The 25477-nt window shown below is 40.9% G+C and overlaps 1 protein-coding gene across 1 annotated transcript in view; it reads right to left on the bottom strand.

The window, feature by feature from the left end:
* GNAI1 (G protein subunit alpha i1) overlaps positions 1–25477 on the bottom strand; it is a 113080-nt gene that overhangs the window by 30331 nt on the left and 57272 nt on the right. Inside the window, exons 2-3 of the mRNA XM_002712018.6 lie at positions 19935–19977; positions 19706–19847 (exon numbers count right to left, since the gene is read on the bottom strand). Of these exons, the coding sequence (XP_002712064.1) occupies positions 19706–19847; positions 19935–19977 (185 nt within the window). The remainder of the gene's footprint in view (positions 1–19705; positions 19848–19934; positions 19978–25477) is intronic.

Below are 25477 nucleotides of genomic sequence, written 5' to 3'. Positions count from 1 at the left end.
GCAACAACAGTAAGTCAACAATTAGCACAGTAACTGTCTAAAACCAGACAAACTTCAAAACTGCACAATGACGGTTGTGATCTTCTTATCTTGTTATGGAATGGAGTTTCTGCAAAGATTTATGTAAAATAAAGTTACTTACGAGTATTTATGAGCATAAACATGAGAGTACCAAACAGTGTGACATGTGGTAGAGAAAGGAGAGAGATTACTGAGGACAAGACTGGAACTCAGTCAGGAGGCCTACAGATGAATGATGCAGTTCACAGAAATTCTTCTGAGGCATCAAGAAAAGAAAATAAACGGAAAAAAAAAAAGGAATTTTTTCCAGGCAATTATTTATTTGAGAATAGAAAGGAAAAATCCTTAGATATAACCTATTAAACTGTTTTCAAATTTCTAAGAATTAAACAAAAATGACTTAGAGGATGCAAACTCCAATTCACAGAATTGAGTGCTTCAGGAACTCAAAAAGGAGTCTGAGGCACTCATGTGGAAAGAGATATGCACAAGTCTTCTTCTCTGGTGCACTCATCTAGTGACAGCACACTTGATTTGAAGCTGTCACCCATTTTATGAGAATTCACGACCATCTGTCCAGGATGGGGAGAGAAGAATCTGAAGGATAATCATGGCTGATATCTCATAAATTACAGGGTAAGAAAGAGTAGCTTCCTGTTTAGACACAATGCAGAAAAAGGAGCATTCTTGGGGCAAAAGACACCAGATTTCAGTTGGATAACAGAAATTTTTCTGTCAAAGCAACCTAAAAAAACAAAAGAGGGGGTGTAGTTTTTAACCAAAGGCTAGTGGACTCACTACTGTGATAGAATAGACAGACTTTATGAATGATGGAACACGTCAAAAAGCCGATCTAAAATAGACACTAAGAAATATGGTAAAAGGAATATTAAAAACATGTTGATATCTTTGAATTTTGGGCCACAGGAATAACACAGGAATATCACGATAGAAGTATAAAGCCTTGCCGGCGCCACGGCTCACAAGGCTAATTCTCCACCTTGTGGCGCCAGCACACCCGGTTCTAGTCCCAGTCGGGGCGCCAGATTCTGTCCCGGTTGCCCCTCTTCCAGGCCAGCTCTCTGCTGTGGCCAGGGAGTGAAGTGGAGGATGGCCCAAGTGCTTGCGCCCTGCACCCCAGGGGAGGCCAGGATAAGTACCTGGCTCCTGCCATCACATCAGCGTGGTGTGCCGGCCGCAGCGGCCATTGGAGGGTGAACCAACGGCAAAGGAAGACCTTTCTCTCTGTCTCTCTCTCTCACTGTCCACTCTGCCTGTCAAAAAATAAATAAATAAATAAATAAATATTAAAAAAAAGAAGTATAAAGTCTTATTTCAGTGGTTTGGTTTACGTCATTATTAAAATTACCCCATGATCTTGACTATCCCACTCAGTAACTTCTCACGTATTTAATCTAGCACATCTTATCAAAGCTGGCACACCCTTAAGGAGATCCTAGGAAGGTGAGTGGGTTTATCACTTCATGACTCAGAGGGCCACCCTCAGACATGAAGGACTCTCTTTGATTAAGAGTTCACAAATACAAAACACATTTTCTCGTAAACTCAAATGTAATCAAAGCAGAAATGACTTCAGGCAAGAAGACAGGAAGTTGTTTTTCTCTTTTCCCATAGGATTGTGTAAAAGGGTGAAAGAGCCCAAAAATAAAATAATCTCAGTTAATTTTAACTAAATTGCAGAGAGCAGAATTTTTGACTAGATTGCTGTAAATTTAGAATGGAACATAGGCTTCCTTATGTCAAGAAGGGAAATTACTGATAAATGCATTGCAAAAATGTGACTTTTATGCATATTTATAAATTTAATAAATGTGCATGTAGGTATTTTCAAATTAATAAAATCAAGCAATAATGACAGGTATGTATGTGTTCTCTGTATGGACCATAGAACCTACTGTAGGCCGGCGCCACGGCACAATAGGCTAATCCTCCGCCTGCGGCGCTGGCACACCAGGTTCTAGTCCTGGTTGGGGCGCTGGATTCTGTCCCGGTTGCTCCTCTTCCAATCCAGCTCTCTGCTGTGGCCCGGGAGTGCAGTGGAGGATGGCCCAAGTGCTTGGGCCCTGCACCCACATGGAGACCAGGAGGGGATACCTGGCTCCTGGCTTCGGATCGGTGTGGTGCGCCGGCCGCAGCGGCCATTGGCGGGTGAAACAATGGCAAAGGAAGACCTTTCTCTGTCTCTCTCTCTCACTGTCCACTGTGCCTGTCCAAAAAAAAAAAAAAAAAAAAAAAAGATAACCTACTGTAAAAACAGATACAGAAATGTATAATAATTGATGAGTGAATGGAAGAAGTAGAAATAAACTCTGCTAGAAGCACACATTACTTTTTTTTTTTAACAGGCAGAGTTAGACAGTGAGAGAGAAAGGTCTTCCTTCTGTTGGTTCACCCCCCAAATGGCCGCTATGGCCAGTGCGCTGCACCGGTCCGAAGCCAGGAGCCAGGTGTCCCCTCCTGGTCTCCCATGTGGGTGTAGGGCCCAAGCACTTGGGCCATCCTCCACTGCCTTCTTGGGCCACAGCAGAGAGCTGGACTGGAATAGGAGCAACCAGGACAGAATCCGGCACCCAAACCAGGACTAGAAGCGGAGTACTGGCGCCACAGGCAAAGGAATAGCCTAGCGAGCCACGGCGCCAGCCACACATTACATTTCAAATAGTTAATATCATTTTACTACATATGCACATCTATCAATGTGTGTCAGAACCAAAAGAATTCAATATCATGCTTCCACATCTTGTTCTCAAACATAAACCAAGATACTACTTCGATAAATGATTCAAATATTCACTTGGAAAAAAAATCAAGTAAAAATATCCAAGAATAGTTTGAAAAAGAAGACCGGGAAAGTAGGGCTGAACTTATCAGATACTAAATGCATGGAATATGGTATGGTATGAACGAAGAGCAATAAGAGAAAAGACCCCAACCTTCAAAGACAGCAAAAGGGACACCGGAAAACAGTAAGAACAGATGAGATTATTCAAAAAGCACTGGTGGTAACAGCCATTTGAAAAGTAAAATGTCATGTAGATCCTGACTCCAGGCTTTCGAGATTAAAGAACACACACAGAAGTTAAGGTTAAAATGCTCTCCTGGATATTGGCACAGGCAAAGAATTTCTGGAAAAGACCCGGGAGGCACAGGCAGTCAAAGCCAAAATCAGCTATTGGGATTGCATCAAATTGAGAAGTTTCTGTACTGCAAAAGAAACAGTCAGGAGAGTGAAAAGACAACCGACAGAATGGGAAAAAATATTTGCAAACTATGCAACAGACAAAGGGTTAATAACCAGAATCTACAAAGAGATCAAGAAACTCCACAACAACAAAACCAACAACCCACTTAAGAGATGGGCCAAGGACCTCAATAGACATTTTTCAAAAGAGGAAATCCAAATGGCCAACAGGCACATGAAAAAATGTTCAAGGTCATTAGCAATCAGGGAAATGCAAATCAAAACCACAATGAGGTTTCACCTCACCCCAGTTAGAATGGCTGACATGCAGAAATCTACCAACAACAGATGCTGGCGAGGATGTGGGGAAAAAGGGACACTAACCCACTGTTGGTGGGAATGCAAACTGGTCAAGCCACTATGGAAGTCAGTCTGGAGATTCCTCAGAAACCTGAAGATAACCCTACCATACAACCCAGCCATCCCACTCCTTGGAATTTACCCAAAGGAATTTAAATTGGCAAACAAAAAAGCGGTCTGCAGCCTAATGTTTATTGCAGCTCAATTCACAATAGCTAAGACCTGGAACCAACCTAAATGCCCATCAACGATAGACTGGATAAAGAAATTATGGGATATGTACTCTTTAGAATACTATACCGCAGTAAGAAACAACGAAATCCAGTCATTTGCAACAAAATGGAGGAATCTGGAACACATCATGCTGAGTGAAATAAGCCAGTCCCAAAGGGACAAATACCATATGTTCTCCCTGATCGGTGACAACTGACTGAACACCAAGAGGGAAACCTGTTGGAGTGAGGTGGACACTATGGGAAATGGTGGCTTGATCAGCATAGCCCTGACTGTTAATGAACAACTAAATACATTATCCCTCTTAGTAGTTTTTTTATCTGTTCTACTTAATATGACTGGTTTAGATCTGTAATTGATGCACAGTTATTCTTAAGTGTTGAAAATTAACTGAAATGTGATCCCTGTTGAACATGGTGGTGGGAATGGGAGAGGGAAGAGATGTATAATTTGGGACATGTTCAGGCTGACTTGCCCCAAGTGGTGGAGTTGGAAGCATACCAGGGGATTCCAATTCAATCCCATCGAGGTGGCATGTACCAATGCCATCTCACTGTTCCAGGTGATCAGTTTCAGTTCACAGTTGGTCATGGTGAAGGGACTGGGAGTCAAAGGGAGCACATAGACAAGTCTAGTACCTGCTAACGCTAACTGATGGAGTAAATAAAGGGGAGAGTGATCCAACATGGGAAGTGAGATACTCAGCAGACTCATAGAATGGCAGATGTCCTAAATAGCACTCTGGCCTCAGAATCAGCCCTAAAGGCATTCGGAGCTGGCTGAAAAGCTCATGAGAGTATTTCAGGCATGGAAAGCCAAGACACTCTGGCAAAAGATCTCTGCGAGTGAGATCCCAGTGGAAAGAACAGGTCATCAAAAAGGAGGTACCTTTCTCTGAAGGGAGGAGAGAACCTCCACTTTGACTATGACCTTGTCTAAACAAGATAAGAGTCGGAGAACTCAGAGGGCTTCCATAGCCTTGGAAACTCATGACTGGAGCATAGGGAGATTACTGATGCCGTAGACAGGAGTGTCAATTGGTAAAGTCAACAACAGGAGTCACTGTGCACTTACTCCTCATGTAGGATCTCTATCCTTAATGTGCTGTACATTGAGATTTAATGCTATAACGAGTACTCAAACAATATATTTCACTTTGTGTTTCTATGGGGGTGCAAACTGTTGAAATCCTTACTTAATGCATACTAAACTGATCCTCTGTAAAAAAAAAAAAAAAAAAAAAATTATCAATTCCCAACTTGACTCTCACTGGGATTAAACATGACAATAGGTCTTCTCTGATTTCATCATCATTTAAAAAAAATCATCTATTATTTTTCACTTTATGTTTCTGTGTGGGAGCAAACTGTTGAAATCCATACTTAATGTATACTAAGCTGATCTTCTGTATATTAAGATAATCGAAAATGAATCTTGATGTGAATGGAAGGGGAGAGGGAGTGGGAAAGGGGAGGGTTGTGGGTGGGAGGGATGGTATGGGGGGGAAGCCATTGTAATCCATAAGTCGTACTTTGGAAATTTATATGCATTAAATAAAAGTTTAAAAAAAAATAAAATAAAATAAAAATAAAGAAAAAAAATCTGGAAATGAAAAAAAAATGCTCTCCTGCAAAATTTTAAAAGTAGCACTAACATTTGGTAAATCTTTAATTGAGAGGATGTTCTAATAATAGAATAATAAAGGGGGTTTAAAATACATATATTGCCATAGGACTTAAAGGCAATGAACAAAATGTGTGGAATGCATTTGTGTTATTAGGCACAGGGTGAATATATATACACACAAATAAGCAGATATTCAAAACAGCAAGACTCCAACCGGAACCATGAATAAAGGGAACCAGCCACAAAGGCAGAAATGAAGGCATCATTAATAAAGAAACTGAAAACTGTGCCACAACATGCATAGTTGAAAATTCAATTGAAATTCAGTGAAGATTTGCTATTACAAGTTAGCAATTTTGTATTAATGTAAGAATCCTAAATGTTGGCTGCCCAAAGTGCTAAGAGAAGGCACTCTCATAAATTGCTGCTAGCCAGGTAAGCAATGCAACCGTTCTCAAAAGCAATCTGGCCAATCTGGCAGACAGATGTGGAAGAACAAATAATGAAAACAAATTACCAAAGCATTGGAAAAGAAAAGTGACCCTTGTGCAGGGAGCAGGAGAGGATGTTAGTCCATCCAGGCAAGGTTTCCTGTTCTTCAGAGCACAAGGTACTCTAAGTAAGCGCTTTTCAAGCTCTGTGTGATGAAGGACGAGTCTTTTGTTTTATTCTTATTTGCTTCCAGTTTATTTCTGAACTAATAGCAGTAAAAAACTAAAACTGAACAGCACATAAAACAAATTCATATTTATAAATGATCAGCGATAACATGAAGTACCCTGTTAATTGCTATAAACCTGCCTAAAGGCAATACCCTAAATTTCCATCCTCATCTGCACACATTCTTGTTTGTGGACCTGCCCTGGTCCAGGGGTCTCGTTTCAGCAGCACTGTTCTAAGTTTCCAGTACTTAAGACATGCTGATAGAGGCCCCTAGGTGATGCTTCCCTAACTTCACTGTTTCCAGTAGGAAACAGATTCCAAATTATCAATGTATTACCACCTATGGGGGGACTACCTTCATTCTGAGAAACTTTTAAAGAGAATAAGCATAAAATAGGGTTGTTCTAGGTCAGCCTTAAAAGGAATCCCATTTCCCTCTATCAAGTGTCTAATGTGTAAGCTGCTTTGCAAGCCTGCTGACTGCCAAACTTGCAGCAAATCACAGTATAACAGTCACTTTCTCAGCATTTTATACCTTGGAACCAATTCTCCTCAAATCAACCTACATATAAAGATATATTCCCAATTGAAATATCAACAGGCCTGTTTTTGCCTGCTTTGTTTCAACAAACTTGAGGGAAATAAGTTGATTTTCAAGTTCACCTGGAAGAAAAATTCATGACAGCCTTGATATATTAAGATAGGGTGAACTTAACCTAACAGATACAAATTAATACTGTGAAGCTATAGAAATTAACATGATTCTGACAAGAACAATAATAATATAAATAACAATAGCAGCAGCATTTTACTGGGCACTTATGACCAAAGCATTTAGTAAATGTTAGATATTCATTCTGTCATTATTACTCACAATCCTGGAAAAGATATATTATTCTTATTTTATTATAATGAAACATTTTTAGAGAATTTAATTTAGTACGTAACTGATCTGGGAGAGAAAAGAGTATGTCAACGGAAAAGATGGAATCTAAAAACACACCAAATTTAATACTAAAGGAAGCATTTTCACGACTTTGAGAAACAGACTGATTATTTAATACACAGTGTTAAGGCAAGAGACAACTGGAGTATAAAACATATTTCCATTCTATCTAGCAACAAACAAAAATAACATTTCCAAGTAGGTGAAGAGATAAACAGAAAAATAAATAAATAAAACTATACATAGTTTAGAAAAATAGGAGTATTTTAAAATATAACCGTAGGTGAAAAATGCCTTTGAAACAAGATCAAGCACAGATGTCAAAATCAATTTCAAAAATCCACTTATTTAATAAGAAAGTACTACTAAAAAAGCAAAAGAAATACACTGAGCAAAGAAATATTTGCAATATATAATGAAGAGCTACTATCTCAATGTGAGAAGGGCACATAATTTAACAGAAATGGCTAAAGAACACAAGAGGAGTTCACAAAATACAAACGGGCAAAATGTTTCAAACTGATTCAAAAAACCAGAGAACCAAACACTAAAAAAGGCACAATTCTTATTTATCAGTTGTTAAGCATTAACGTGTTTACGACGTCTAAGTTGGTAAGACTCAGGGAAGATAGATACTGATCCACGGTCACTAAAAATGATTGTCCAGGGGATGTGTGTTGTGGCACACTGGATTAAGTCACATTTTGGAAACTTGCATCCCATACTGGAGTACCAGGTTCACGTGCCAGCTACTGTACGCTTTGGATCCAGCTCCCTGGTGCTACCCACCTGGAGATCAAGGCGGAGGTCCTGGATCCTGGCTTTAACCTGGACCAGACCTGGCTGTTGTAGCTATTCGAATGGTGAAATAATAGATATCTCTCCCCACCCCATCTTCCTGTCCCTCTGCACTCAGCCCTTCACGTAACTAACTAAATAAGTAAATAAATCTCTAAAAAAGATTGGTCATACTACTTGTCTTTGGGAAGTCCATCTGTGTTATTTACCAAAATTAAACATCTGGTTATCTTTTCAACTCAGTGTTAATACTTCCAAGAGTTGATACTGTAGAAAAGAAATATACTCAGCCGCTCTTTAACATAGGTTCTTATTCAAGAATGCTTTTTCCTTGTTTTTGTCTAGAAAACTCTTACTGACAGTGTAATACTTGGCTAAATGCTTCCTCTTCCTGTCCAGGCCATGTGCAGTTCATCGTTGCATTGCTAAGCACAGTTCCAAGGGCTGGCTGGGGGTTTTCAAGCCTGTACACAGGCAAGCAGACACACACATGGAGTGGACCACTGGGAAGCCAGGTGGGAACATGAAAACCTTTGTGTCAATGTGTCCATGATGATGGTAGAAGCCAACAGAAGCAACAACCTGCAGGCAGGATGGCAGCATGTCGGAGGGTATATCTAGAGAGACTGAAAGGACCAGGACTAAGAAGCACTACAAAGAACCAAGAGACACAAAGCAGGCCCAAACACAGAAGCAAAGCAGCAGAAAACCAGCTGGAAAAAAGAAAGCATGTCCTGAGAGAGCCAACATTCCCAGGCAGTCTGGAAACCAAGCATAAATTACCTTTTCAAAATATAAGAGGGGGCAGAAAAACAACACTCTTTGAGAAAATAGTAGGACCAGAAAATGGTCCTGTTCTGTAAAATGCTGCTTGCATTTACCTTTCACTATCTCCTAAATAGAGGACACTAACCGTTCTACAACTATGTGAGGTCTGAGCGCAGAACACCATCTATGTGACTTTAATAAGTGGCTTAAATCACTGCAACTGGAATTGACATAAAGTGCAATTTACATCAATCCCTGCTCCTTCTTCTCAGGGTAGCTCCCTTCTCCAGAGTCCTTGTAGATAAAGCTTAAAAAGCTTAGGGTGACTAACACTGCCAAGTAGATTTCAAGACTATTCTTAATAATTTGTGACTTCCTTCTGAATCATCTTTTCTGAAATAAGATTTGATCATATCCAGAATATTTTTAATTACTATCTGCTTAATATGTAATTTATGAATTTTTCAAATGCTCCTTCAACAAATGCTTTTTTAACAAATGAATGAATCATTAAATGAGTAATTATTAAAATGATCTTACCTATGGCCCTCATGTTGTACATTATATCTCTAGATCTGTTCATCCTACACATTTGCTACTTGGACCCTGTATCCACGATTTTCTTCACTTATATTTGACCTCTCTATTTTTACATAAAAATTCCACATACCAATGAGAATAGGCAGTGCTTTTCCTAGCCTGGCATATTTCATTCAGCATCATGTCCTCCAGGTCCATTAATGTTGTGAAGATTGCAGGACCTCCTTTTTAAGGCCAAGTAATATTTCCAATATTCCCGGGTGTATACCATCATCTTCTTGACTCATTTACCCACTGATAGACCTAAAGGTTGTTCCCATGTTTTAGTCATTGAGGGGAAAAAATGCAATGGACATGAAAGTGTGGATACCTTCCTGAGGCGGTGGTTTCATCTCTGTGGACACACCCAGAAGGGCTGCTGTGTCACACACTAGTCCAATCTTTAGTTTCTGGAGGAATCTCCCTACTGTTTTCTGTAACAGCTATTCCAATCAACATTTTCATCAATAATACACTAGGGTTCCTTCTTCTCACACCCTCATCAACATTCGTTAACTTGTCCTGTTGACAATGTGAGGAATACAGTTAATAAAACTGCAGTATACTAAGGAATTTGGTTAAATAAGTATATTTTAGCTGTTCTTGTCATAAGAAAAATAACTGTGATAACACAGATCAGTTTGGTTCACTGTATAAACCATTTTACTTTCTATATATCTCCGATAACAGTTTTGAAAACTTCAAATATACACAATAACATCCAAATGAACTCGAAATCCACTTACAATCTTTTTTGTTTTTATTTTTTGACAGGCAGAGTGGACAGTGAGAGAGAGAGAGACAGAGAGAAAGGTCTTGCTTTGCCGTTGGTTCACCCTCCAATGGCCACCGTGACTGGCGCACCGTGCTGATCCAATGGAAGGAGCCAGGTACTCATCCTGGTCTCCCATGGGGTGCAGGGCCCAAGTACTTGGGCCATCCTCCACTGCACTCCCTGGCCACAGCAGAGAGCTGGCCTGGAAGAGGGGAAACCGGGATAGAACCCAGCGCCCCGACTGGGACTAGAACCCGGTGTCCCAGCGCCGCAAGGCAGAGGATTAGCCTAGTGAGCCGCAGCGCCGGCCAATTTTTAATTCATCACAATAAACTTTTAAATCTCTTTTTGAAAGGAAAAACTCTGAGAAAAAAGGCTCAGTAAATTTTAACAAATTTTTTTTTATTTATTTACTTATTTGAAAGGCAGAGATAGAGAGAGAGAGAGAGAGAGAGAGAGAGAGAGAGAGAGAGAGAAATCTTCCAACTGCTGGTTCACTGCCCAAATGGCTGCAATGGCTGGAGCTGTGTGGATCCGAAGCCAGGGGCCAGGAATCTCATCTGAGTTTCCCACATGTGTGCAGGGGCCCAAGCACTTGGATCATCTTCTGCTGCTTTCCCAGGTGTATTAGCAGGAAGCTGGATTGAAAGTGGAGTAGCTGGGACTCCAATCTCCAATCTATACCCACATGTGATACTAGCTCTGCAGATGGGGGCTTAACTTGCTATGCCACAGCGCCGGCCCCAGTAAAAAATTTTTAGTAACATAAAAAGAACAACCAGAAGTGAAAATACAGCACAGAGCTGAATGTACTGCTTGGGATGCCCACATCTCATATCAGAGGGCCTGTGTTTGAGTCCTAGCCCTGCTCTTGATTCCAGCTTCCTGCTAGTGCATACCCTGAGAGGCATTGATGACTTAACTAGTCCAGTCCCCGCCACCCTCTTGGGACACCTGGATTGGGTTCCTGGCTTTGGCCAGGCTCAGTCTTGGTTTTTGCTAGCATTTGGAGAATGAACCATTAGACAGGAGCTCTCTCGGTCACTCTAATAAATAAAATATAAATGAAAATTTACAAAAAGGAAGACATTCAACAGATTGACCAATGTGTATTCTCTGATGTTGTTTGCATTATTTTTTCTTTCCTATTAAGCATGAATTGAGTCTGTATATTAAAAAAAAAAAAACCTAGCAGACAGCAAGACAAATAGTTCGCCTCTACACCTGAAAACTTCACAGTATTAATAGTCAAGATAGCACAATATACATGTTAAATATATAAAAACAGAAAGGAACTATAAAGATGAACATTAGTAAACATATAATACCTTTACTCTGTGCCAAATATAAAAAATTAAACTAAGGATTCAAGTAAAGGCTCCTGGTCACATTAAATTTTATGTCAGAGGGCTTCCTCCAAGATGGTGGAATAGGGAGGGAGCACACTGATAGTCTGGGAAAAGATAGTTTAATAAAAGTGGAGATCCTGTAGTTTCAGGGAAGAGTTAGGGAAAAAACTGCAGAGGAAACTCTTCTGGAACTACTGGGACACGGTGGACCTACAAGGAGGGCATGGGCGCCCACAGCTCAGGACCCCAGCCGCCAAGTCTAAGTACCAGTGCTAGAAAGGGAGGTGAGGTGAAACTTCAGTAGCCCGAGACACTGGCAGGGAAGTGGCAGGAAGAGTCTAGAGGGAACAAGGCTTGAAGCCCCGCGAGAGAAAGTTCACCAGGCTAACTAGAGGGGGAAAAAAAGGGATCAGTATGGACACGATTCTCTCTCTCCACTCACCTTACAAAGGTGAGCAAGACAAAGAGCAGGCGCCATTTTGGACATATGTAAAAGCTGTGCCACCTCTGGGCTGCACCCACCCTCAGCCAAGCAGAAAAATCTGATTCTGGTGGGGAAAAATAACAGCAGATTAAGACCTAGCGAATGTGTGGAGCTAATGAAATGAGACTGTGAAAAAAAAAAAAAAAACCAGGATGTGTGAGAGAACTCACCAGTGCCTAAGATGCCACAAACTCGGCAACCTTGGTAACCCGGTGGAAGATTACAGGGGAATTTGAGCTTACACTGAGGACTGCACAGATTCTTTGTGTGGTCCTTGGGATAGAGCACACGAATATTATACCCTCAGGGGCCAGAGCTCACACACTGACTGCCTTCTGAATTAAAAGAGAGAGAGAGAGAGAGAGAGAGAGAGAGAGAAGTTTTACCACGCCTAACCTGGATGTATCACCTTTGGCACACCCTTAACCCTGAATAACCAGAGCTCTCTGGCCACACCCATCACAAGCCTCTAAGGATCCATCAAAAGCAAACAGTCCACTTAATCTAGAGTCATAGTGTAACGAGAAAAACCACCACAACGAGGAAAAAAGAAAAAAGAAGAAGAAACCAAAGAATATCTCCACAATGCCAAACAACAAACACAGAAACCAAGGAAACAAGAACAAGGAAGACATTATGATGCCCCAAATGAACAAGACATCCCAATTCAAGATTATAAAGATCATGAGATAGAAGAAATGCAAGATACGGATTTTTTAAAAAAAATTTATTATATAGAACATTTAGAAGTTCTCAAAAACAAATTCTTGAACTATAGAAATCCTTACTGGACAGGATAGAAAATCTCTCTCATGAAAATGAAATCTTAAGGAGGAATCAAAATGAAATGAAGAAACTAGTAGAACATGAAATTGTGATATTGAAGAGAAATCAAAATGAAATGAAGAACTCAACAGATCAAATAACAAATGCATTAGAGAGCCTTAAAAACAGAATCAGTGAAGCAGAAGAGAGAATATTGTACTTAGAAGACAGAGCACAGGAAAGTATACAGTCAAACCAAAGAAAAGAAGAGAAAATTAGAAATCTAAAAAAATTGTCAGGAATCTACAGGATACTATTAAAAACCCAACATTTGGGTTCTAGGAGTTCCTGAAGGCATGCAGAGGGAGAAAGGATTAGAAGGCCTTTTTAGTGAGATACTAGCAGAAAACTTCCCGGGTTTGGAGAAGGACAGAGACATCCTAGTACAGGAAGCTCATAGAACCCCTAATAAACATGACCAAAAGAGATCCTCACCACGACATGTTGTAATCAAACTCACCACAGATAAACATAAAGAAAAGATTCTAAAATGTGCAAGAGAGAAATGTCACATTACTCTCAGTGGATCTCCAATTAGACTCACAGCAGACTTCTCATCAGAAACCCTACAGGCTAGGACGGAATGGCAAGATATAGCCCAGGTACTAAGAGAGAAAAACTGCTACCCCAAAATATTATATCCTGCAAAGCTCTCATTTGTGAATGAAGGTGAAATAAAGACCTTTCATAGCAAAAAAAAATTGAAAGAACTTGTCACCACTCGTCCAGCCCTGCAAAATATGCTTAAAGATGTGTTGCACACAGAAACACAGAAACATGGCCAGCAATATGAAAGAAGGTAAAGGAAGAAAACTTCCCAGGAAAAGATCACAGGAAGCTCAAAGCACATATCAGAAATATCTTTGGGAAAATGGCAGGGCAAAGTTACTACATATCAAGAGTCACATTTAACGTTAATGGCCTCAGCTCTCCAGTTAAAAGACACAGACTGACTGAATGGATTAAGGAACAAAACCCTTCTATTTGCAGCCTACAGGAACCACATCTTTCCAACAAAGATGCATGCAGACTGAAAGTGAAAGGTTGGAAAAAGATAATCCATGCCAACAGAAACCAAAAAAGAGCTGGTGTAGCCATATTAATATCAGGAAAAATAAACTTTAACACAAAAACTGTTAAGAGAGACAAAGAGGGGCACTATATAATGATTAAGGTTCAATTCAACGGGAAGATATAACTATTATAAATGCATATGCACCTAATTACAGGACACTGGTTTATTTCAAAGACATGTTAATGGACTTAAAGGGAGACTTAGTCTCCAATACAATAGTACTGGGGGACTTCAATACTCCACTCTCAGAAATAGACAGATCAACTGGACAGAAGATCAACAAGGAGACAGCAGATTTAATTGACACTATTGCCCAAATGGATCTAACAGATATCTACAGAACTTTCAACCCTACATCTACAGACTTCACATTCTTTTCAGCAGTGCATGGAACCTTCTCTAGGATTGACCACATACTAGCCCATAAAGCAAGTCTCAGCAAATTCAAAAGAACTGCAATCATACCATGCAGCTTCTCAGACCACAGTAGAATGAAGCTGGAAATTAGCAACTCAGGAATCCCTAGATTGTATGCAAACACATGGAGACTGAACAACATTCTCTTGAGTGAACATTGGGTCATAGAAGAAAATCAAAATCTTTCTGGAAGTAAATGAGGATAACAATACAACATATCAAAACTTAAGGGATACAGCAAAAGCAGTGTTAAGAGGAAAGTTTATAGCAATAGGTGCCTACATCAAGAACTTAGAAAGGCACCAATTAGATGAGCTTTCAATGCATCTCAAGGATCTAGAAAAACTGCAGCAAACCAGACTCAAATCTAGTAGGAGAAGAGAAATAATTAAAATCAGATAAGAAATCAACAGGATTGAATTAAAAAAAAAACATTAAAAAAGATCAGTAAAATGAAGAGCTGGTTTTTTGAAAAAAAAAAAAAATAAACAAAACTGACACACCATTGGACCATCTAACTAAAAAAAGAAGAGAAAAGACCCAAATCAATAAAATCAGAGATGAAAAAGGAAACGTAACAATAGACACCACAGAAATAAAAAGAATCATCAGAAATTACTACAAGGAGTTGTATGCCAGCAAACAGGGAAAACTATCAGAAATGGATAGATTCCTGGACTACCTAAATTGAACCATTAAGACAAAGAAAACCTAAACAGACCCATAACTGAGACAGAAATTGAAACAGAAATAAAGGCCCTCCCAACAAAGAAAAGCCCAGAACCGGACAGAGTCACTGCTGAATTCTACCAGACATTTAAAGAAGAACTAACTCCAATTCTTCTCAAACTATTCAGAATAATTGAAAAAGAAGGAATCCTCCCAAATCTTTCTATGAAGTCAGCATCACCAAAATCCCTAAGCCTGAAAAAGATGCAGCATTGAAAGACAATTACAGACCAATATCCCTGATGAACATAGACGCAAAAATCCTCGATAAAATTCTGGCCATTAGAATGCAACAACACATCAGAAAGATCATCCACCCAGACCAAGTGGGATTCATCCCTGGTATGCAGGGATGGTTCAATGTTTGCAAATCAATCAATGTGATACACCACATTAACAGACTGCAAAAGCAAAACCATATGATTATCTCAATAGATGCAGAAAAATCATTTGATAAAATACAACACCCTTTCATGATGAAAACTCTAAGGAAATTGGGTATAAAAGGAACTTTCCTCAATACAATCAAAGCAATCTATGAAAAACCCACGGCCAGCATCCCACTGAATGGGGAAAAGTTGGAAGCATTTCACCGAGATCTGGTACCAGACTGGGATGCCCACTCTCACCACTGCTATTCAACATAGTTCTGGAAGTTTTAGCCAGAGCCATTAGGCAAGAAGAAGAAATTAAAGGGATACAAATTGGGAAGGAAGAAGTCAAACTACCCCTCTTTGCAGATATGATTCTTTATTTAGGGGATCCAAAGAACTCTACTAAGAGACTATTGGAACTCATAGAAGAGTTTGGAAAAGTAGCAGGATATAAAATCAATGCACAAAAATCAACAGCCTTTGTATACACAGGCAATGCCATGGCTGAGAAAAAAACTTCTAAGATCAATCCCATTCACAATAGCCACAAAAACAAATACCTTAGGATAAACTTAACCAAGGACGTTAAAGATCTCTACGATGAGAATTACAAAATCTAAAAGAAAGAAATAGAAGAGGATAACAAAAAATGGAAAAATCTTCCATGCTTATCTATTGGAAGAATCAATATCATCAAAATGTCCATTCTCCCAAAAGCAATTTATAGATTCAATGCAATACCAATCAAAATACCAAAGACCTTCTTCTCAGATCTGGAAAAAATGATGCTGAAATTCATATGGAGACACAGGAGACCTCGAATAGCTAATGCAATCTTGTACAACAGAAACAAAGCCAGAGGCATCACAATACCAGATTTCAGGACATACTACAGGGCAGTTGTAATCAAAACAGCATGGTGCTGGTACAGAAACAGATGGATAGACCAATGGAACAGAATTGAAACACCAGAAATCAATCCAAACATCTACAGCCGACTTTTATTTGATCAAGGATCCAAAACCAATCCCTAGAGTAAGGACAGTCTATTCAATAAATGGTGCTGGGAAAACTGGATTTCCATATGCAGAAGCATGAAGTAAGACCCCTACCTTACACCTTACACAAAAATCCACTCAACATGGATTAAAGATCTAAATCTACAACCCGACACCATAAAATATTAGAAAACACTGGAGAAACCCTGCAAGATATAGGCACAGACAACAACTTCTTGGAAAAGACCCCGGAGGCACAGGCAGTCAAAGTCAAAATTAACAATTGGAATTGCAGCAAATTGAGAAGTTTCTGTACTGCAAAAGAAACAGTAAGGAAAGTGAAGAGGCAACTGACAGAATGGGAAAAATATTTTTGCAAACTATGCAACAGATAAAGGATTAATAACCAGAATCTACAAAAAGATCAAGAAACTCTACAACAACAAAACAAACAACTCACTTAAGAGATGGGCAAAGGACTTAAACATACATTTTCCAAATGAGGAAATCTAAATGGCCAACAGGCACATGAAAAAATGTTCAGGATCACTAGCCATCAGGGAAATGCAAATCAAAACCACAATGAGGTTTCACCTCACCCCAGTTAGAATGGCTCACATACAGAAATCTACCAACAACATATGCTGGTGAGGATGTGGGGGAAAAGGGTACCCTAAACCACTGTTGGTGGGAAAGTAAACTGGTCAAGCCACTATGGAAGTCAGTCTGGAGATTCCTCAGAAACCTGAATATAACCCTACCATACAACCCAGCCATCCACTCCTTGGAATTTACCCAAAGGAAATGAAATTGGCAAACAAAAAAGCTGTCTGCACCTTAATGTTTATTGCAGCTCAATTCACAATAGCTAAGACCTGGAATCAACCTAAATGCCCATCAACAGTAGGCTGGATAAAGAAATTATGGGACATGTACTCTATAGAATACTATACAGCAGTAAAAAAAAATGAAATCTGGTCACTTGCAAAAAAATGGAGGAATCTGGAAAACATCATGCTGAGTGAAATAAGCCAGTCCCAAAGGGACAAATATCATATGTTCTCCCTTATCAGTGACAACTAACTGAGCACCAAAAAGGAAACCTGTTGAAAGGAAATGGACACTATGAGAAACAGAGACTTGAGCAGCCCTTTTCCTGACTGTTGATGAACAACTTAATACTTTATCCCTCCTAGTATTTTTTTTGTTCTACTTAATAGTATTGATTGAACTCTGTAATTAACACACAATTATTCTTAGGTGTTGAAATCTAACTGAAAAGTGATCCCTGTTAAATATAAGAGTGGGAATAAGAGAGGGAGGAGATGTACAATTTGGGACATGCTCAATCTGACTTGCCCCAAATGGTAGAGTTAGAAATGTGCCAGGAGATTCCAATTCAATCCCATCAAGGTGGCATGTACCAATTCCATCTCACTAGTCCAAGTGATCAATTTCTGTTCACAATTGATCATAATGATAGGACTAAGAGTCAAAGGGATCACATAAACAAGACTAGTGTCTACTAATACTAACTGACAGAATTAAAAAGGAGAGAAAGGTCCGACATGGGAAGCGGGATACACAGTAGACTCATAGAAGGGCAGATGTCCTAAACAGTACTGTGTCCTCAGAATCATCCTTTATGACATTCAGATCTGGCTGAAGAGCCAATGAGAGTATTTTAGGAGTGGAAAGCCAAAACACTCTGGCAAAAGAAAGAAAGAAAGAGAGAAAGAGAGAAAGAGAGAAAGAGAGAAAGAGAGAAAGAGAGAAAGAGAGAAAGAGAGAAAGAGAGAAAGAAAGAAAGAAAGAAAGAAAGAAAGAGAGAGAAAGAAAGAAGGAAAGAAAGAAAGAAGGAAGGAAGGAAGGAAGGAAGGAAGGAAGGAAGGAAGGAAGGAAGGAAAGAAAGAAAGAAAGAAGGAAGGAAGGAAGGAAGGAAGGAAGGAAGGAAGGAAGGAAGGAAGGAAGGAAGGAAGGAAAGAAAGAAAGAAAGAAAGAAGGAAAGAAAGAAAGAAAGAAAGAAAGAAAGAAGGAAAGAAAGAAAGAAAGAAAGAAAGAAAGAAGGAAGGAAGGAAGGAAGGAAGGAAGGAAGGAAGGAAGGAAGGATAAAGGAAAAAGAAAACCTAATTGAAAGATCTCTGCAAGTGAGATCCCAGTGGAAAGAACAGGCCATCAAAGAAGGAGCTACCTTTCTCTGAAGGGAGGAGAGAACTTCCACTTTGACTATGACCTTGTCTAACTAAGATCGGAGTCAACAAACTCAAAAGGCTTCCATAGCCTGGGCAACTCAGGACAAGAACCTAAGGTGATTACTGATACCATAAACAAGAGTGTCAATTTGTTAAGTCAACAACAGGAGTCACTGTGCACTTACTCCTCATGTAGGATCTCTGTCCTTAATGTGTTCTACAAAGTGAATTAATGCTATAACTAGTACTCAAACAGTACTTTACACTTTGTGTTTCTGTGTGGGTGAAAACTGTTGAAATCTTTACTTAGTATATACTAAACTGATCTTCTGTATATAAAGAGAATTGAAAATGAATCTTGATGTGAATGGAATGGGAGAGGGAGTGGGAGATGGGAGGGCTGCGGGTGGGAGGGAAGTTATGGGGGAAAAAAGTCAATGTAATCCATAAGCTGTACTTTGGAAATTTATATTTGTTAAATAAAAGTTAAAAAAATTTATGACAGTTATTTTAATAAAAAATCAAGGGAAAATGAACCATACACTGATAACAGCCTTGAAGCTAACAGATTAAGCAAGCAAAAGCAGGCGGGGTGGGGAAAGAAGAAAAACAAACTGTCATAGGCAAGGACCAGGGCCATTTCCAGTGAAACTGGAACCAAGTCTCCGAGCCAAACAAGGACGCCCAGCTCGAGCTCCTGGTGCACACCAGCAGCATGGCACTCTCTGTCACCTAATTTCCTTGGTTCCCATTTTCTTACCTGGTAAAATAAAGAAGTGGGACCAGCTTGTCTCCAACAGTCCTCTTCAGCTCTAAAACTCTGACAAATGCTTCTAATAGTCAGCATGTCCCTTCTCTGATGATCAGCAAACTTTTACACTGTGTCTATCATTTGCAATTAGATTGTTTTTTTCAAAAAATTATTCTGGCATGATTACAAATAATTAGATCAGGTCAGTATTCCAAATTAAAAAAAACATGTTGAGAATTGCTGGTGTAAGCCATTTACCCCATTCACTACTAAAAACAGTCATGGAGAGAGAGAGATACCCACTGTTTATACAACTGCAGTTACTGTTCAATTGTCTATGCCATGGGATGGATGAGGAGAGTATAGCTATAAAGGGGAGTTCACACAGCCCTGTATATTATTCTTCCACTCACTTCTAGAGCTCTGGCTCACTTCCCTCATTCCTGCCATCCTGACTCCCATGATGAGTCCAGACAAGCCTTTGTCACATGGTATTGTGCAATCAGGCAAGTTACTCATGAGGCCTGCTCATCTCTTACCGCCCGAGCTGAGTCGCCGAAGTCTACCTTCAGCCTCCCCATGGCCCTGATGATAGCGATAATGGACTGGATGGTGTTGCTGTAGACCACGGCTTTGTACTGTTTACACTCCTCTTCCGAGTAGCCGGCTTCATGGATGATTCTAACCAGTGGACAAGGAAAACAAGACACTGACTTCCTTTGACAAGAGATGACACTTGAACAAATTTAATATTTTCAATTTACTTACTTCATCTGCTTCACAATTGTGCTTTTCCCGGATTCACCAGCACCTAAAAAAAGACCAAATCAAATCAAATCAGGGATTTCGGACTTCAGGATTATCACATGTATCTGACTTCCAACACACACACACACACACACACACACACACTCTCTCTCTCTCTCTCTCTCTCGTTTCTTACAACTGAATTGTTTTCTATTAAAAGGAGATAAAAGCAGTAAAAATGTCGGATGAGCAAATCTAAAGATCTAATGTATAAAATGAGGACTATAGTTAATAATACTGTGCTGTATGGGGCTGGCCTTGTGGCATAGTGGGTAAAGCAGCTGTCTGCAGTGCCGGCATCCCATATGGACACCATTTTGTGTTCCAGCTGCTCCACTTGAGATCCAGCTTCCTGCTAATGACCCAGGAAAGCAGCAGAAGATGGAGCAAGTGCTTGGATCCCTGCGCCCATGTAGGAGACCTAGAAGAAGCTCCTGGCTACTGGCTTCAGCCTGTCCGAGAACTGGCCGTTGTAGCCATCTGGGGAGTGAACCAGCGGATGAAAGATTCTCTCTTTCTCTCTTGCGTTTCTACCTTTCTCTGTGTGACTCTGACTTTTGAATAAATAAATATTTTTAAAAATACTGTGTTGCTGGGGCTGGTGCCATGCATGGCTCACTTGGTTAATCCTCCGCTTGTGGCGCCGGCATCCCATGTGGGCGCTGGGTTCTAGTCTCGATTGCTCCTCTTCCAGTCCAGCTCTCTGCTGTGGCCTGGAAAGGCAGTGGAGGATGGCCCAGGTGCTTGGGCCCCTGCGCCCACATGGGAGACCAGAGGGAAGCACCTGGCTCCTGGCTTCAGATCGGTGTAGCTCCATCTGTGGCGGCCATTTGGTGGGTGAACCAATGGAGAGAAGGCCTTTCTCTCTGTGTCTCTGTCTCTCACTAACTCTATCTGTCAAATAAAAGAAAATTTTAAAAAATACTGTGTTGTATTAAGATTTTTACTAAATGACTACCTTACAGCTGTTCTTGCCTCATGGGGAAAATGGCTAATTATGTGAGATGATAGATATGCTAATTTGTTTTACTAATCATATATATATATATACACAATAAATATATATATACATATCTATCTAATAACCCCATGCTCTTCCTTAATACACACAATAAAATTTATTTAAAAATAAATCTACTGGTTTCCAAATACATAGGAAAGTTCTGAGAAATTGTCTCATCTGTCTAGCACTTCTTAGTAAATTCAGCTTTCATTGCTGTTGGTGTGCATTCACTCATGCATTAAAAACTCAGTATTCTGCAACTTAAACTGAAGTGCCATAAATTAGTTTTATTCAAGATTTTGCTCCCCACTGGAAGATGCTTTTTAACTTACTGGGCTAATTATTTAATTTTAACCTTTGTTTCCTGTGAGTAGATGGCAGTGCTGCAAAGAATACATGTGAATAAATGATTTTAAAGTATTACATGTAAAAAAGTTACATCTTGGGGCCAGTGTTCTGGCACAGAGGGTTAAGCTGCTGCTTGACACTGGCATCCCATATCACAGCGCTTGAGTCCCGGCTGCTCTGCTTGCAACCCAGCTCCCTATTACTGCACCTGGGAAAACAACAGAAGATGCTTCAAGCATTTGGGTCCCTGCCACCCATTTAGGAGCCCTGGATGGAGCTCCTGGCTCCTGGCTTCAGTCTGGCCCAACTCTGGCTGTTAAGGGCATTTGGGAAATAAACCAATAGATGGAAGATCTCTTTCTTTCTCTCTCTCTGCCCACTCTCCCTCCCACCTCTCTCTCTCTGATGCTGCCTTTCAAAAAAAAATATAAATCTTTAAAAGAAAACAGCTATGTGTCCTGCACAGTATGTGCAATCACTGAGACTAAACTGCCAAAGAGCCAGCACAGGGATGCAATCAATAGTACATTGAACCAAGACAGCTCCTCTTGAGACCTTTCTTCTTTTCACGCAAGCCATAAAGCCAGGAGCCATTCTCCAAGCTCTCTTTCTCTCTACATGTGTGAGATCTCTGCAAGGTCTGAGTCCTCAGTATCAAACTCTCTCAAGAGGACTATACGACTAATGAAAGAATCACTTAGGAGCCTTGTAAACTCCTTTCCCACTCAGCAGTAGCTGCTACCTTTGCAGTACCCTGGATCAAATACATGTCAGGCTCCTCTCCATTCCTGGACACTGAGAACATTTGAGCATAGGACATGGGACCAGTAAGATGTGACAGGTCTATCATTTGGATGCCCACTCTGTTTGGCCAAGGTTATAGCTCCTGGAGTAATCTGTTACTGTCGGAGAGACAGAGCTCAGGGATTTCATTAGCATGGCTGCATATTCCCATTTTCCCACAGGCATTCCCAAAGTGCTTTAAGCTCAGCATCACCGACCATCATAGAGCTCCCACAACACCCACTGCTGGCCATGCCACAGACCTTCACTCATGTTGTGCTCCTGCAAAAAGGCACTTTGCTCCACTTCCTCCTGCCACCATGGTGACCGTCCATCAATCATCAAACTTCTCTCCTCATCAGCCTCCTCTCGCTCACTCCACATGTGACTCTGGCCTGCCATCTCTCACTGTGAACAACTTTCTACTCCAGTTCTCAGCAGCCAAGTCTGTGCTGAACACCCAAGCAGTCAACCAGAAATGTACTTAAATGCATGTGATTGATACAATTTGAGGCTTTCTCTCTCCCTATGCCCCTTTTTTCTCCATCATCACCATCACCAGCATCACCATCATCATCATCATCAACATCATTATCATCATATCATCACCACCATCATCACTGGCATCTGACAACAGGTCATGGTTAACGGTCTATTTTAAAATCCAGGGAGAAAGCTGCCTGAATTTTCCTTGTGGTTTGATAGGCAAGAAATGTCCCCAAGATCCCCTCACACTCAATACAAAAGCAGGCACTGAATAAACAAAGAGGGCCTTCTCTTCCTTTACAGAGAGCATTTGACACTTTCAGGGCATCTGCCAATCAAAACAACTGCAAGATATTAGTCAGCAGCAGTGCACTGGGCTCCTTGACAGGCACCACTGAAGGCAGGGTGTGGGACAGCCCACCCAGGTAACCACACCCCAGGCAATTTCCAGCAGTGCTGTCTCTAGGAGGTCCCTGTGGTTTCCAGGGCTGGGCCTGTGTCCACAGCTGCCATGCTGCAGGGATGGGGCATCCGAGGTCCAGAATCCACACGGTGGTGGTAACGCCACTGGAATCCTGAATATCCATGAGCAGCAGCCCACGGTCCATCCTTTTAGGGCAACAACTCAAAGACCAGAGAGAAGCTGGATGACATAAGTGTGTGAGGGGCCAGGGACACACAAAGTGAAAACTCAAGAAACAGCCAAGAACAAGATGGCTTCTGGGTGAGCTGAGTGTAAACAGAGAACTTTCAAACCTTAACAAGAAAAGAACCAACTTTTTCAGATGTCAGACATTGTCTTTATCTTGAATTCACTTTATCTCTCTCTTTAAAGATTTATTTATTTATTTGCAAGAGTTACAGAAAGAGAGGGAGAGAGGGAGGGTAGAGAAAGGAGGAGGAGGAGGAAGAGAGAGGGGGAGAGAGAGAGAGAGAGAGAGAGAGAGACTCTTCCATCATTCCATTATCTGGTTTACTCCCCAGATAATCCCAACAGCAAGTGCTGTGCAAGGCCAAGTCAGTAGCCAAGAGCTTCCTCTAGGTCTCCCACATAGATGGCAGGGTCCCAATTTCTTTGCTTTCCCAGGCCATTAGCAGGGAGCTGGATTGGAAGTGGAGCAGCTCAGACTTGAACAAGTGGTGCCCATATGGGATGTCATCATCCAATGTGGTAGCTTTACTTGCTACACCATAAGGCTGGCCACCACTCTCTTAAAGTGAATGGTAATGTGAGACACTTTAGCAACTGATTTTGGAATGGGCATCTGGACAGTGGTTTTGTGGTTCAAAAAATCCTGAAATCCGTTTAACATCGAAGAGTAGTGCCATCAATATTATTAATTGTATTTCCAGCATCCTTCCAATCACAAGATACTCTTTGTGGAACTACCCAGAGAAACACTGCAAAAACTCCTGAAGGCGTAGCAATTCATGTTATCGGTTTTCAACACTCACTTCCATGCAGACAGACTCCTAAGAGGAAACTACAGATGCCTCATAATTAAGGTTTTGGCATTCCAAGTAGTGATATCCTCTACAGCTAGCATGTAGGAAAGGGTTAAAGGCTATTCCCTACAAATCTCGGCACATTCAGGTCTCAGAGATCAGCAGGGTACAAAGAAAACTGCCAAGAAACACACAGGGGCAGTGGAGGGGCAGGGGCAGGAGTAAAGGGTCAATTTCCCAGTGGTCCTTGAGATGAAACATATGTTCCCATCCCATCAAGAGCAACTGCCCGTAGAAAGAATACCTAATAGAGGGATCAGTCAGGAAGGACATGTGTGGCCACTTCAGTCAGAAGGCCTCCTGGGTCAAGGTCACTAAGTGGCCTGTAAAGTTACTATCAACAAGCTGGTCACTCACTATGCATGTGGGTGAGACTTGGGACTGACAAGAGAGCACAATGCTTGCGAAATAAATCCTCAGGGTGGGTGTGAGGCTACAAACAGGAAAGAGGAAGCACAGAGGGGCTTGCCCCCAGGTCTCCTTTAGGAAGGAAGTGCTATGGAAGTGCCTCTCTTAGATCCAACCCAGAGCCCAGCAGGTGTGTGAGTGAAGTGGCCCTCAGCAACTCCACTGCACTGGGGGCATGGACACAGAAACACTGAGAAGGAGCTCTTCTGCAGACGGAGGGCAGCAACCTGCAAATGGGACCTGAGAAAGGGAAAGGCATGACACTGACCACCGAGGAAAGGGATTCGGGGAGTGGGACAACAGAGACCAAATTAAGATCTAGTTCCAATCCTGCCTTCCAGAATTCAGTAAGTTACCCCTGTAGGAATGGTAATCAGTGTCTCTGACCCTGGTTTTGTTCACAACTGGCAAAGGTTTTCTAAAAGTAAAAAAATATTAAAGAAAAATCTTTGTCCAGCTCTCTGTTTAAGGTCACATTTCTACCAACACCTAGCAACACAGACTGTGCAGCCATGAACATGGTGATTCAGTCAGTCAGTGCTGCTTTACTGACAGCACTACTCTCCTGTTGGGAAATTCCAACTGCTGATGGAGAATTTCACAATTTAACATGTCTGCACCGAGGAAAATTCAATTAAAATTTAGCTTAAAACAGAACACATGCACATTACTACTGCACTCAAATTCACTCCTGCTTATCACAGGACTGTGAGATTAACAAGACCAAAATCCTTGCAAAGAACCAAAGGGGTTAAATGGCAAATATAAGTTCAAAACACAAGGATTGATTGCCCCCCTTGTGAAGAAAGGGGAAAGATTTCCCTCCCTCCTTTTCCTGAGAGCATTTACTTTACAAAAACTGTAATTAGAAGTCCTTTTTCTCCTTACTGAAATGAATACCTCCTGTGAAGGAAAAGGGCCTCTGGCCAGCTTTAAGACCAGAGAATCATTCTTTGAAATGCAAATATCA

The sequence above is a fragment of the Oryctolagus cuniculus genome, chromosome 3 (assembly GCF_051225735.1).
Source record: "Oryctolagus cuniculus isolate XC-2025 breed Fujian yellow rabbit chromosome 3, ASM5122573v1, whole genome shotgun sequence".
NCBI classification, from domain to species: Eukaryota; Metazoa; Chordata; class Mammalia; order Lagomorpha; family Leporidae; genus Oryctolagus; species Oryctolagus cuniculus.
This window is presented reverse-complemented; position numbering and strand designations above follow the sequence as displayed.